The sequence below is a fragment of the Chiloscyllium plagiosum genome, unplaced genomic scaffold (assembly GCF_037043375.1).
Source record: "Chiloscyllium plagiosum isolate Xiang-an unplaced genomic scaffold, Cpla_swu_hap1 HiC_scaffold_19, whole genome shotgun sequence".
Classification (NCBI taxonomy): domain Eukaryota; kingdom Metazoa; phylum Chordata; class Chondrichthyes; order Orectolobiformes; family Hemiscylliidae; genus Chiloscyllium; species Chiloscyllium plagiosum.
In genome coordinates, this window is record NW_028270157.1 from 73,532,332 (window position 1) to 73,547,937 (window position 15,606).

The 15,606-nt window shown below is 45.0% G+C and overlaps 1 protein-coding gene across 6 annotated transcripts in view; it reads right to left on the reverse strand.

The window, feature by feature from the left end:
* Nucleotides 1-15,606, reverse strand: part of LOC122562959 (F-actin-monooxygenase MICAL3-like) — a 587,087-nt gene that overhangs the window by 186,601 nt on the left and 384,880 nt on the right. For all 6 annotated transcript variants that reach the window (XM_087997541.1, XM_087997540.1, XM_087997538.1 and 3 more), the window contains one exon: nucleotides 4,921-5,111. In XM_087997541.1, the coding sequence (XP_087853667.1) occupies nucleotides 4,921-5,111 (191 nt within the window). The remainder of the gene's footprint in view (nucleotides 1-4,920; nucleotides 5,112-15,606) is intronic.

Consider the following 15,606-nt stretch of genomic DNA (forward strand, 5'->3'; position numbering starts at 1 on the left):
CAACCTTTGGCTCTTTGTTGAAAGCAGAAGGCTGGGGTGGGGGTGGGGGGGGGGGGGTGATCTAATAGAGCTCACAGAAGGATTGTCTCCTCTTGTGGGGAAAAGCAGAACTAAAGGCTGTCCATCTAAAATAAACATCAAGAAATCCAGCAGGGAATTTAGAGGAAACATCTTCCCCAGAGAGTGATGATTGAAACAAATCTTGCTGAGGTAATTAAGGGGAATTTGTACAAACATATAACAGAAAAGAATAGATGGCGATGATAATAAAAGATTGCAGAAGTCTCAAGGGGAGCAGAGTAACCCCTGGCATTGGCTGACTGGCTCAAATGAGTGTTTGTGCTGTTTGTCCAACGTGAAACCTAAGTATCAGCTGCTAATGTTAGGGAGTAAAGGGCAAGGAGGGGGCGGAATTTCTGAAAGATGTTCAGGAGAACCTCCTCAATCAATGTGCTCCTAACACAAGGAATTGCTGGATCAGATCAAGGGGAATGAAGTGGATTCATGGGGAGCACTCCATGACAGTGATGATAAAAAACAAGGAATAAACGGAAGAGAAGTAAGTACAGTAACCATTGCTAGTGAAAATGTATGAGGAAAAACTAATCTAGCAAACGATCAAGTTTCCAGGACCTGATGGGATGCATCCAAGGATATTAAAGGAAGTTATAGATAGATGTACTAGTAGTAAAACTTCAAGCACCATTACATTCTGGAAACATCCGAGTGGATAGAAAAACTGCCAATGAAACACTCTTGTTTAAAACGGGAAAGGGACAATAAAACAGGTTACTATAGCTAACCACAGTTACCGCCTATTATAACATAAAACAAAGAATTGTGGATGCTGGAGATCTGAAACATAAACAGAAATTGCTGGAGAAACTCAGCAGGTATGCCAGCATCAGTGGAGAGAAAACAAAGTCAACATTTCAAGCTCACTTCAGGACTGATAGATAGGAGCTGGGAAAGGGGGCATTTATACTGATGTGGGGAGGGGAGAAAAGGAGTGAACAATAGTTAGAGAGGGACTCTAGAGAAAGAGAGGGGAAAACAGTGAGAAAAAGGTAGGCAAACAGAGGGATGGTTAATAATAAACTAATAAAGAAGAGAAGCTAAAGATGTGATAACAGCCTGTATAAGTGGATTGGCATGTGATGTCAGGATCTAGGCTGTGAGGATGGGAAAAGGAAATGTAAGGAAGTGTTCTGCTTCCAAATGAATGAACTTGATATTGAGTCCTGAAGATGTAGGGTCCTCAAGTGGAAAATGAGATGCTGATCTTCCAACTTGCACTGAGTCTCACTGGAGCACTACAGAGGGACCAAGACAGAAATGTTGGCCAGAACATAGAACATTGAACAGTACACCACTGCCCTTGGTGTTGTGCCGAACTTTTATCCTACTCTAAGATCAAACTAACCTACATACCCTTCATTTTACTGTCATCCATGTGCTATCCAATAGACGCTTAAATGTCCCTAATGTATCTGACTCTACTACCACTGCTGGCAGTGCATTCCACACGCCCACTACTCTCTGAGTAAAGAACGTACCTCTGACGTCTCCCCTAAAACTTCTCCCAATCACCTTAAAATTATGCCCTCTCCTGATAGCCAATTCTGCTCTGGGGAAACATCTATGTCTATCATTCTATCTGTGCCTCGCATCATCTTGTACACCTCTATCATGTCACCTCTCATCCTTCTTCACTCCAATGAGAAAAGCCTTAGCTCCCTTAATCTTTCTTCGTAAGACCTGCCCCCCAGTCCAGGGAGCATCCTGGTAAATCTCCTCTGCATCCTCTCTAAAGCTTCTACATCCTTCCTTTAATGAGGTGACCAGAACTGGCACAATATTCCAAGTTGGGTCTAACCAGGGCTCTATAGAACTGCAGCATAACCTCATGGCTCTTAAGCTCAATCCCCCGCTAATGCAAATCAACATACCATATGCCTTTTGAACAAACCTGTCAACCTGGGTGGCAACTTTGAGGGATCTATTGACATGGACCCCAGGATCCCTCAGTTCCTCCATATTGCCATGAATCCTGCCTTTAGCCTTGTATTCTGCATTCAAATTTGACCTTCCACAGTGAATGACTTCACACTTTACCAGGTTGAACTCCATCTTCCAATTATCAGTCCTGCATCCTGTCAATGTCCTGTTGCAACCTACAATAGCCATCCACAACTCCATCAACCTTCATGTCATTGGTAAACTGACTAACCCACCCTTCCACTTCCACATCCAAGTCATTTATAAAAATCACAAAGACCAGAGGTTCCAGAACCAATCCCCATGGAAAATGACTGGTCACCGAACTCCAAGCTCAATACTTTCCACCAACCACCACGCTCTGTCTTCTATGCACCAGCCAATTCTGTATCCAGACAGCACCCTAAAGACTGCAGCAGTTCAAGAAGTCAGTCTTACGTCTATGGTGGGCAATGTATTGAAGAGGATTCTGAGAGACAGGATTTATGATTATGTGGAAAACCATAGGTTGATTAGAGATAATCAGCATGGCTTTGTGAGGGGTAGGACATGCCTTATAAACCTTATTGAATTCTTTGAGAATGTGACAAAATGCATTTATGAAGGCAAAACACTAGATGTGGTGTACATGGATTTTAGCAAGGCATTTGATAAGGTTCCCCATGGTAGGCTCATTCAGAAAGTAAGGAGACTTGAGATAGGGAAATCTGGCTGTCTGGATACAGAATTGGCTGGCTCATCAAAGACAGATGGAAAGTATTCAGCTTGGAGCTCAGTGACCAGTGGGCTCTACAGGGTTCTAGGACCTCTGCTCTTTGTGATTTTTATAAATGACTCGGATGAGGAAGTGGAAGGGTAGGTTAGCAAGTTTGCCGACAACATGAAGGTTGGTGGTGTTGTGGATAGTGTAGAGAGCTGTTGTAGGTTGCAAGAGGACATTGACAGGGTGCAGAGCTGGGCTGATAAGTGGCAGGTAGAGTTCAACCCGGAAAAGTGTGAAGTGATTCACTTTGGAAGGTTGAATTTGAATGCAGAATACAGGGTTAAAGGCAGGATTCTTGGCAGTGTGGAGGAACAGAGGGATCTTGGGATCCATATCCATAGATCTCTCAAAGTTGCCAACCAGATTGTTAAGAAGACATATGATGTGTTAGCTTTCATTAGCAAGGGGATTGAGTTTAAGAGCCGCAAGGTTATGCTGCAGCTCTACAGACCACACTTGGAATAATGTGTTCATGTCTGGTCCCCTCCGTATAGGAAAGATGTGGAAGCTTTAGAGAAGGTGCAAAGAAGATTTATCAGGATGCTGTCTGGACAGGAGGGAATGTCTTATGAAGAATGTTTGAGGGAGCTAGCGTTTTTCTCATTGAAGTGAAGAAGGTTTAGAGGTGACTTGATAGAGGTGTACATGATGATGAGAGACACAGATAGATTGGATAGCCAGAGACTTCCCCAGAGCAGAAATGGATGTCACAAGGGAGTCATAGTTTTAAGGCGATTGACAGAAGGTTTAGGGGAGATGTCAGAGGTCGGTTCTTTACACAGAGAGTGGTGGGCGTGTAGAATGCACTGCCAGCAGTGGTGGTAGAGTCAGATACATTCGGGACATTTAAGTGACTCTTGGATAGGCACATGGATGATAGTACAATGGAGGTTAGTTTGATGTTAGAGTACGATAAAAGGTCAGCACAATCTTTGCGGGTCGAATGACCTGTACCGTGCTATCCTAATCTAGGTTCTAACACCTCATCTTCCGCCTGGGCACCCTTCAGCCTGGAGGACTTAGCATTGAATTCCTGATGGGTATAACCCTTCTTCAGGACTAGATGTAGGGTAGGGGCAGCTACAGATAAAGAGGGAGGGGCGGGGATGGGGTGGGGAGAGTAGCAGAATGGTGAGGTAGTGATAGGTGAACACAGGGAGTGGATACGATCTGGTTAGTCGACGGGAGGGATGAATCCGGTTAGTAGCTGGAAGAAAGGGTCAGTAGGTGGAATAGAAGGAAGGAGGCGGGGCTGGAAGAGTTAGTTGAAATTAGAGAACTCAGTGTTAAATCCTCTGGGCCGTAGGCTGCCCAGGCAGAAGATAAGGTGTTGTTCCTTATTTGTGGTCTGATTCACTGTGGCAATGAAGTAGGCTTAGGATGGACATGTGGGAGAGGCAGTGGGAGGGGGAATGGAAATAGTTCCATTGTCGTCTTCATTGTTAAAAATCATAAGTATAATGAGGAATAATACCAATTGATACAATAGGACAGTGATAAGCAGCAGCCAGACAAATGGCAAGAAAAATGTATTATAGAGAGAGACACCGAGACATGGGGCATGGTGGGGGATGATGGCAGGGAGACTTTCTGCAGTGGTGGTGGTAGTGCTGTGGAATTTGCTGCCAATGAGGATGGTGGAATTGGAGAAGCAAATGACATCAACAGAAAATAGGACAGTTACTCAATGACTGGATTGGACTGTGGAGAACTCGCATGGGCTCGATGGGCACAATGGTCTCCACTTGTGCCATCATTTCATTCATAATTTACCTCATGAATACTGTCCCTCCAGAAACCCTATTGCCACTGTAATTTACCCCAATATCTTTCCCTCCAGTAATGAATCCCCAAACCCTATTGCCACTGTTAGTTTACCCCCGACACCTGTCCCTTGAGTAATTTATCCCCCAAGTCTTTTCCTCCACTAGCTTTATGTCTTCTATTCATGACTTTTTAAGAACGTGTTGGAACGTGGAGTCCCCTCAAAGACCCTCAGGTGTCACACATGGAACTAGCTGCTTCAACCTAGTCACATGGTCACTCAAAAGGCCAGGCTGCCTCCTGCAGGCTTCACAGGGTGGGGCTTTGTGTGTCGCTGTATGAGATTATAATCAAGTCAACAACAGACCCTCTCCTGGTCACACAAACTCACTCACCGTAACTCGATTCAGATTGCTCCTCATCTTCAGGCTCAGTGTCTCCATCCAGGTCACCCTTCAGTAACCGATGAATCCTCACAGCTTCCAGCCAGGGGACACCACCCAGGTCTGAGGGAACCAGTGCATTTTCTTCATCTTCCTCCACCTCCTCATCCTCATCTTCCATCTCGTACTCAGAGCTGCTGCAACTAAATCCAAAGAGAAACTTTTGTAAGCTGTTTGTATGGTCGAGTGTTCAGCACAACTCAAAAGGCAGTAGATAAATCCACGTGGAACTCTAACAGAGTCACAGGAACCAGACAGAGCGAGGCAAGGTCACACACAACTGGACTTTACATCAAAAGCACAATTTTTACATCAAAAGCAGATGATACAGCAGTTTTGGGATGAGTCTGAGTACTGAGGAGGACTACGACAATTTTCAGAGGCATGTTAATAAACTTGCAGAATGGACAAATATTTAGCAAATGAAATTCAACACAGAAATGTGAGGTAGCATGTCTCAGTATGAACAGGAAAGCCACACTACTTAAGCGTGAGTCTTAGTAGTGGTAACATGGAGGAACAAAGACATTTTGAAGTGCAAATCAATCTACTAATCAATAGAAGTTGTGTGCAGGTTAGTAAGGCCATAACAAAAACAAACTGAGCGGTGATATTTATTTTTAGAGGGATAAAATTTGAAAGCAGGCAAGTTGTTTTTGCTAAACCTCCACCTTGGCTGGGACACCATGTCCAGGTACGACATAGAAAGAAGATGGTGGGTGCAAATAAAAACTGCACGACTAAATAAATCAATAATTGGTTGGGTCTCTCTCAAATAGTTTCAAGGGACAGAAGGTGAAGAGGGGATGTGAGGAAAATGTTTTTCACCCAGAGGGTAGTGGGAATCTGGAACTCACTGTCTATAAGGGTGGGAGGGTAGGAAACCGTCAGAACATTGAAGAAGTATTTCGATGTGCACTTTGATACTTATACATTCAGGACAAGTCAGGGGATTGTTATTGAGTGGCACAAACATAATGAGCTAAAGGGCCTTTTTCTGTGCTGCAGATCTCTATGTCTCTAAATAGGAGCCAAACAGGAACTAGAAAGGCTGAGACACAGTCAGAAACTTACTAAACCAGGTGGTGAGATATGGTCAGACCCGATCAAACAGGTTGAGACAGTCAGAAACTACTAAGAAGAACCAATATAGGGTGGTATACAAACAAGACAGTCAGAAAGAAGGAAATAGGAGCCAGACAGGGTGAGAGACAGTCATAAATATCTAAATAGGAGCCAGATTGGGTGAGACACAGTTTGAAATAACTGAACAAGAAAAACATAAACTGAGCAAGAAAGAACTAAACACAAGTTTGAATTACACCACCATTAATAGCTGTGCCTTTGGTTTCTGAGCTGCTAAGCACTTCCCAAACCCCATTCCCTTCAGGCACTCAACTTCCTTTTAAAAGTTGCAGATCATCTGATCTACTACCTTCTGGGTTCAGTGTTATACATTTGGATTGCTCCTGTGAAGCATTTGGGATGTTTTAATTGTAAAATACAATGAGACAGAACATACATGAAGCATTACAGACAAAATAAGACAGGAATTAGGCACAAGCAGACAGTACCACATATGACTGGAGAGGAATCTCAGGCAGGGATTAGACAATGACTGACAAGAATCAGACACAACTAGACAGCACCAGGCAGAAAGTAGACAAACCAGCCAGGAAGAGGATACAACCAGACAGCACCAGACAGGTATTAGACAGAACGGAAAAGCACTAGACACGAACTAGATACACAGAGAAAGTGAGGATTGCAGATGCTGGAGATCAAATTCAAGAGTGTGGTGCTGGAAAAGCACAGCAGGTCAGGCAGCATCCGAGGAGCAGGAGAATCGATGTTTCGGGCTGAAGCTCTTCATCAAGAATGAGGCTTGTGAGCCAAGGGGGTGGTGAGATAAATGGGAGAGGGGTGGGGCTGGGGGAAGGTGCACTCGGTAGATGGAGGTGCAGGTAATAGTGATAGGTCAGAGAGGAGAGTGGGAAGGAAGACGGTCAAGTGGGACAGATCATGAGGGCAGTGTCAAGTTGGAAGGTTGGATCTGGGATAAGTGGGGGGAGGGGAAATGAGGAAACTGGTGAAATCCACATTGATGCCACAGGGTTGGTGGGTCCTGAGGCGGAAGATGAAGTGTTCTTCCTCTAGGGGTCAGGTGGTTAGGAAGTGGCAGTGGAAGAGGCCCAGGATTGTATGTCCTCGGCAGAGTGGGAGGAGGAGTTGAAGTGTTTGGCCACGAGGCAGTGTGGTTGATTGGTGCGGGTGTCCTGGAGATGTTCTCTGAAGGGCTCTGCAAGTAGGTGTTCTGTCTCCCCAATGTAGAGGAGACCGCAGCAGGAGCAACGGATACAATAAATTACATTGGTGGAAGTGCAGGTGAAACTTTGATGGATGTGGAAGGCTTCTTTGGGGCCTTGGACGGTGGTGGTGGTGGTGGTGGTGGGGGGGGGGGGGGGGGGGGTGGTGTGGGCACAGGTACTCGAGTTTTCTCTCACAGTAAAGGACGTGCAAGTTAGGTGGATTGGCTATGCGAAATTACCCATATTGTTCAGGAACTAGGTATAACCAGACAGCACCAGTTTTGACAAGGCAGGAATAGATAACCTCAGAAATGATCAAGTTCCAAAGGACAGCATCAAGTGGCACCAGTCATGAAACAGGTAACCTGATAACATCAAGATAGGAATTAGAGGCACTGAGACAGGGATTAGACACAGCCAGATGGTACAAGACAAGAATCAGACAGGAATTAGATACAGGGGGATGGTGGGGTAATGGTAATGACTAGGAATCTAGAGGTTCAGGCTAATGTTCAAATCCCACAGCAGCTCATGGAATTTAAATTCAGTTGATTAATTGAAAGCTAATCTTAGCAATGATGCTGTGAGGCTGCCATCTTTACTTTGGGGCAGCAGTGTGGCTCAGCGGTGAGCACTGCTGCCTCACAGTGCCAGGGACTTGGATTCAATTCCACCTTTGGGTGACTGTCTTTGTGGAGTTTGTCTGTGTGGGTTTCCACCCGATACTCCAGTTTCCTCTCACAGCACAAGGATGTGCAAGTTAGGTGAATTGGCCATGCAAAATATCCATATTGTTCAGGAATAGGTAGGTTAGGTGCTTTAGAACACAGAACAGTACAGTACCATGATGTTGTGCCAAGCATTTATCTTAATTTAAGATCAACATAACCTACACTCCCCTCAATTTATTGCCGTCCACGTGCTTGTCCAGCAGTTGCTTAAATCTCCCTAATGTATCTGACTCTACTACCACTGCTGGCAGTGCATTCCACATACCACCACTCTCTGTGTCAAGAACCTACCTCTGACATCTCTCCTAAACCTTCCTCCAATTACCTTAAAATTATGACCCCTTCTGACAGCTATTTCTGCCATGGGGAAAAGTCTCTGGCTATCTCCTCTATCTATGCCTCTCACAACCTTGCACACCTCTACTAAGTGACCTCTCTTCCTCCTCCTCTCCAGTGTGAAAAGCCCTAGCTCACTCAACCTCTCTTCATAAAACAAACCCTCCAATCCAGGCAGCATCCTGGTAAATCTCCTGTGCACTCCAAAGCAACTACACCCTCCCAATAATGAGGCAATCAGAACGAGACACTTTAGCCACAGGAAATGCAGGGTTACAGGAATAGGATAGGGGATGGGTCTGGATGGGATGCTCTTTGTAGGGTCCGTGTGGATTCATTGGATCAAACAGCCTGTTTCCACACTGTAGGGATTGTATGGTTTAAACCAGGCAGCACTAGATATGACTGTGTAGGAACGAGCTTATCTCAGACAGGAGTTAGACACAATCAGACAGCACTAGACTCTAATTAAACACAAACTGACACCTGGAGTCAGGCTTTCAACACAAGAAAGGAATGAGACACAACCAGACTGCACTAGATCAAAATTAGACACAACAATACAAGCATAAGACACAAGCAGACAGGAAATGTGAGGTGCTGCATTTTGGGAAAGCAAATCTTAGCAGGACTTATACACTTATCTGTAAGTGTTGCTGAACAAAGAGACCTTGGAGTGCAGGTTCATAGCTCCTTGAAAGTGGAGTTGCAGGTAGATAGGATAGTGAAGAAGGCGTTTGGTATGCTTTCCTTTACTGGTCAGAGTATTGAGTACAGGAGTTGGGAGGTCATGTTGCGGGTGTACAGGACATTGATTAGGCCACTGTTGGAATATTGCGTGCAATTCTGGTCTCCTTCCTATCGGAAAGATGTTGTGAAACTTGAAAGGGTTCAGAGAAGATTTACCAGGATGTTGCCAGGGTAGGAGGATCTGAGCTACAGGGAGAGGCTGAACAGGCTGGGGCTGTTTTCCCTGGAGCATCGGAGGCTGAGGGCTGTAGAGTTTTATAAAATCATGAGGGGCATGGATAGGATAAATAGATGAAGTCTTTTCCCTGGGGTGGGGGAGTCCAGAATTAAAAGGTTTAGGGTGAGAGAGGAAAGATATAAAAGAGACCTATGGGACAACTTTTTCACGCAGTGGGTGGTACATGGATGGAATGAGCTGCCAGAGGATGTGGTGGAGGCTGGTGCAATTACAACATTCAAAAGGCATCTGGATGGGTATATGAATAGGAAGGATTTGGAGGGATACGGACCGGGTGCTGGCAGGTGGGACTTGATTGGGCTAGGATATCTCGTCGACATGGATGAGTTGTTATGACTCTGAATAAACAATCAGAAAGCACTACACATGAATGAGACAGAACCAGGCAGTCAACATTAAGACAGGAATTTGACATAATCAGACAGCACCTATTTAGAATCAGACACAACCAGATAGAAATTACATAATATCATATCACACCATACAGATATGACCGGGAAAGAAAGAGATAGCCTCAAATATGATCAGATATGGAAGGGCAGAAACAGGTGGGAACTGTCAGCAATTAGACACAACCAGACAGCACCAGACAGAAAATAGAAATAACCAGACAGGAAACAGACATAACAAGACAGCACCAGACAGGAAATAGACATAACCAGGAGACAGTGAGGTTTGCAGATGCTGGAGATCAGAGTTGAGAGTGTATTGCTGGAAAAGCGCAGCAAGTCAAGCAGCATCCGAGGAGCAGGAGAATCGATGTTTCGGGCCAGAGCCCTCCATCAACAATGGATATAACCAGACAGGAATTCAACACAACAAGACAGGAATTAGACACAACCAAACAGGGAACAGACGTAACCATATAGCACCTGACAGGAAATAGATACAATCAAAAAACACCAGATATGACTGGCACAAAATAATCTCAGAAAGGAATTAGGCATAACGAGCCTGCACCAGGTAGGAATTAGGTACACCCGAGAGCACCTAGGAGGTATGACTGGGCAGGAATGAGATAATCTCAGACAGGAATGAGGCAGAACCGGATGGTAGGAGACAGGAGTTAAACATAAGCAGACAGGAACTGGACACAGTGATGGTAGAGGGATCCAGGAGGTAGTGCTGAAGGAGCATCAGCCCTTGAGCTAGTCTAACAGGTTTGAGATTCTTGCTCTGTGTGTGGATGACAGCAGAAGCTGTAGTGAGGATGAGCAAACTGACCACAGCACCATGGGGCACGGAGCCATTCAAGAGGGAGGAGAAAAAGGAAAAGAAATTTAATCAGGGATAATATAGACAGGGGGATAGACATTGTGCTATGTGGCCTGGATTGACAGTCCTGAAGGCTGTATTGCCTGCCTGGTGTCCAGGTTCAGCATATCATTTGGGCAGGAGAGGAACTTGGCTGGGGAAGGGTTGTTGTGATTCACGGAGGTACTAACAATATCGTTAGAAAGAGGAAAGAGGTTCTGCTGAGGGAATATGATCAGCTAGCAGCTAAATTGAAAAGCTGAGACAGAAAGGTAGCTCAAAGATTAGTGTGGGAAAGACCGTTCAAATTCATGGGACACTGGCACCAGTACTGGGAAGGAGGCAGCTGTTCTGATGGGACAGGCTGCACCTGAAACATACTGGGATCAGAGTCCTGGTGAATCTCACAATTTGAGCTGTGGATTGAGCTTTGAATTGAATAGCGGAGGAGGGGAGCAATGGGGTCAGTGTACGGAAAATTAAGGGAAAACTTAAAGGGGGTTGTTGGGATCAGCAAAGCTTATTAGTTTCAATAACAAGTATTAAGACAGAGAGTATGGAAAAACTCAGGAATCTCACTTCAGGAATGTCAGAAAGGGGACAAGTATGAGGAGGGGGAGCAGTTAATGCAGGACTGAGGGTGTTGTACGTAAATGCACACAGAATATATGAAACAAGGTAAATGAGCTTGCAGTGCAGATTGAAATTGGCTGGTATAATGTTGTGGGCATCACCGAGATGTCGCTGCACGGTGATTAGGGCGGCAAAGTAAATATCCAAGGATGCACATCCTATCGAAAGGACAGGTAGATAGGCAGAGGAGGCACAGTTGCCTTATTAGTAAGAAATGAAATTAACTTGATAACAAGAAGTGATTAAAGTCGAAAGGTGTAGAATCTGTGCAGATACAGTTGAGGAACTGTGAAGGAAAAAAAGACCCTCATGGGAACTATTATACGGCCTGCTAGCAGTAGTCAGTACAGGGGGAAGAAAATGAATCAGGAGATAGAAAAGGCATGGAAGAAAGGCACGATCACAATATTCCTGGGGGACTCCAATGTACAGGTGGCCTGGGAAAATTAAGTTGGTAGTGGATCCCAGGAAAAGGAATTTGTGGAATGTCCACAACATGGTTTTTGTGGTAGCTTGTGACAAAGCCCACTAGGGAACAGACAATTCTGGATTTGATGATGTGTAAAGTGGCTGACTTGAAGGTGAACAACAAGTATATGGCCAGTGACCATTATATGATAGAATTCACCCTGCAGTTTGAGAGAGAGAAGCTGGAATCAGATTATAATTGAGTTAAAGTAAGAACAAAGACATGAGGGAGGAGCTGGCCAGAGTTGATTGAAAGGGGAGCCGAGCAGGGAAGATGGTGGAGCAGCGATGGCAGGGGTTTCTGGGGGTAATTCAGAAAGGACAGCAGAAACCCATCCCCAGGAAGAAGGAACATTTCAAGGGGAAGATGAAGCAACCACGGCTGACAAGGGAAGTCAGGGACAGCATAAAAGTAAAAAGGAGTGCATACAATGTGGTGAAGATGAGTGGGAAGGCAGAGGATTAGATTAGATTACTTACAGTGTGGAAACAGGCCCTTCTGCCCAACAAGTCCACACCGACCCACCGAAGCTCATACCCCTACATTTACCCCTAAACCTAACACTACGGGCAATTTAGCATGGCCGATTCACCTGACCTGCACATCTTTGGATTGTGGGAGGAAACCCACGCAGACACGGTGAGAACTTGCAAACTCCACACAGTCAGTCGCCTGAGGCGGGATTTGAACCCGGGGTCTCTGGCGCTGTGAGGCAGCAGTGCTAACCACTGTGCCACCGTGCCGCCCAAACTAGGAAGCCTTTAAAACCAGATGATAACTAAAAAAGCTATAAAGGAGCAGAAGCTGAAATATGAGAGTAAGACAGCTAGAAATATAGAAGATGATAGCAAGAGTTTTTTTTAATATTGGATCGCTGAAAAATGAGTCTGGAGAAGTAGTAATGGGGAACAAGAAAATGGTGGAGAAACTGAATGGGTACTTTGCACATTTGGTTTAGTTCACTTGGCTGGATGGTTTGTTTGTGAACCTGTGTGATGCCAACAGCATGAGTTCAATTCCCATGCTGGCTGAGGTTACCATGAAGGACTCTCCTTCTTAACCTCTTGCCTCTCCTAAAGTGCGGTGGCCCTCAGGTTAAATCACCACCAATCACCTCTTTCTAATGAGAGAGCAGCCCTATGGTCTGGTCAGGCAACTTGACTTGGCATCATTTTCAAAGCAGAAGACACCAATAGTATACCAGAACTTCAAGAGAGTTAGGGAGCAGAGATGAGTATAATGGTCATCACTAAGGTGAAGGTGAAGATCTAAAGGTGGATAAATCACCTGGATTTCATGGACTGCACACCAGGCTTCTAAAGGAAACAGCAGGGGAGATTGTAGAGGTATTAGTGGTGATCTTTCGGGAATCACTGGAGTCAGGGTGGGTCCTAGAGGACTGGAAAATACCTAATGTAATACATCGGCTTAAGAAGGATGGGAGGCAGAAGGTAAGGAATTACAAGCCAATTAGCCTGAACTTGGTCATTGGTAAGATTTTAGAGTCCATTATTAAAGATGAGATTGCAGAGTACTTGGAAATGCATGGTAAAAAAGGGCTGAGTCAGTGGGCGGCACAGTGGTTAGCACTGCTGCCTCACAGCGCCAGAGACCCGGGTTCAATTCCAGCCTCAGGCGACTGACTGTGTGGAGTTTGCACATTCTCCCCGTGTCTGCGTGGGTTTCCTCCGGGTGCTCCGGTTTCCTCCCACAGTCCAAAAATATGCAGGTTAGGTGAATTGGCCATGCTAAATTGCCCGTAGTGTTAGATAAAGGGGTAAATGTAGGGGAATGGGTCTGGGTGGGTTGCTCTTCGGAGGGTCGGTGTGGACTTGTTGGGCCGAAGGGCCTGTTTCACACTGTACGGAATCTAATCTAATCCAATCATGACTTTATAAGGGAGGTCATGCCTGACAAATCTGTTAGAATACTTTCCAGGAGGTAACAAGCAAGTTAGAAAAATGAGAGCCAGTGGCTGGGATCCATTTGGATATCCAAAAGGCCTTTGACAAGGTGTTAGGCAGGAGGCTGCAAAACCATGGTGTTTGGGGCAAGGCACTGACACGGACTTGCTGTCTGGCAGAAGGCAGACAGTAGGGGAAAAAAGAGAGGCTTTCTAACAGACTAACAGAGGTCCTCAGAGATCCTGCTAGGACCACAACTATTCACATTCTACATTAATGATCTGAACGAAAGAACTGAGGGCATTGTTATGAAGTTTGCAGGTGGCACAAAGATAGATGGAGGGATAGGTAGCATTGAGGAACCAAGGAGACTGTATAAGGACTTGGATAAGCTAGGAGATGGAATACAATGTGAGAAAGTATGATGTTATGCACCTTGGTCAACTATTTTCTAAATGAGGAAAATCGTCGGCAATCTGAAGCAGAAAGGGACTTGGAAGTTCGAGTTCAGGAAAGGTTACCGTGCAGGTTTAGCTGGTGGTGAGGGAGGCAAATGCAATGTTAGCATTGATTTCAAGAAGACTAGAATACAAAAGCAGGAATGTACTGCTGAGGCTCTATCAGGCTCTGGTCAGATTGTCTTTGGAATATTTTGAGCAGTTTTGGACCCCACATCTGAAGGCTTTGGAGGGGGTCCAGAGGGCGTTTGCAAGAATAATTCCAGGAATGAAAAGCGATTGAAGACTTTGGGTCTGTACTCAGTGGATTTTAGAAGGATGGGAGGTGCGGAGGGGGGAGATCTGATTGAAACTTACAGAATACTGAGGGGCCTAGATAGAGTAAATGTGGAGATGTTTACTAGGATCCGGGAGCACAGTTTCAGAGTGGAAGGATGACCTCTTAGAACTCAGATGAGGAGGGATTTCTTCAGCCAGAGGGTGGTGCTGTTGGAACTCATTTCTGCAGCAGACTCTGGAGGCCAAGATATTGAGTGTACTTAAGACACATTGGTAATTAAGACACATTGGTAATTAAGATTTGATTGGTAAGGGATCAAGGCAGGAGAATATTATTAAGAGATCTACAAACCATGGTTGAATGATGGAACAAACTCAATGGGCTAAATGACCAAATTCTTCTCCTGTATCTTATGATCGTATTGTCTTAACTAGACAACACCAGACAGGAATTAGACACAACCAGACAGGACCAGGTATTCCTGCCCAGTCATGAGACAGCCTCAATTGTGATCAGATTCCAAAGGGCAGGAGCAGGTGGGAGCTGGCAGGAATTTAACTCAACCGGCCAGAAACCTTATGTGATTCGTCAATACCCTACAGGACTAGGATGTTCTCAGGCATAGCTCAATGGACCTAGATAGGGTTAAACAAAACAGGTATGCTCTTTTCAACCCAATTTATAATCAACACATAAAAGAATGAACAGGGAGGTTCCAATGAACAACATTTATATTTATAAAGTATCTCTAATGAAACAAAATGTCGCAATGTGCTACACAGCAACATTCTGAAATAAGATCCAGCACCAAGCCAGACAAGGGGTTATGAGGTAAGACGACTAAAGGTGTATTTTAAAGAAAGTCTGAAGGAGGAGAAAGAGGGAGACAGAGAATCAAGGATTGCTCTTTCTGACTGTTTGCAGCTCAGGGATGGTGAGTCTACTCCATCTCCAAGATTCATAACCAAGTGAACATTTCAATAAATATGGTCAGAAAGATATGGCAGAAATGGTGATGAGCCACAAATACGTTGTAATCGTGACACGAGGTCTGCAGCAGTTACTACAATTTGGACTCAGAGCTAGACACATCGTGGGCATCAGCAGAGGGGAGAGTTAACATATGCTGGAACACAGCTGTTAATACAGAATATAGATCAGTAGAGTACAAGAATGGGCCCTTTGGCCCACCATGTCTTCCTGAAGAAGGGCTTATGTCCAAAACGTCGATTCTCCTGTTCCCTGGATGCTGCCTGACCTGCTGCGCTGTTCCAGC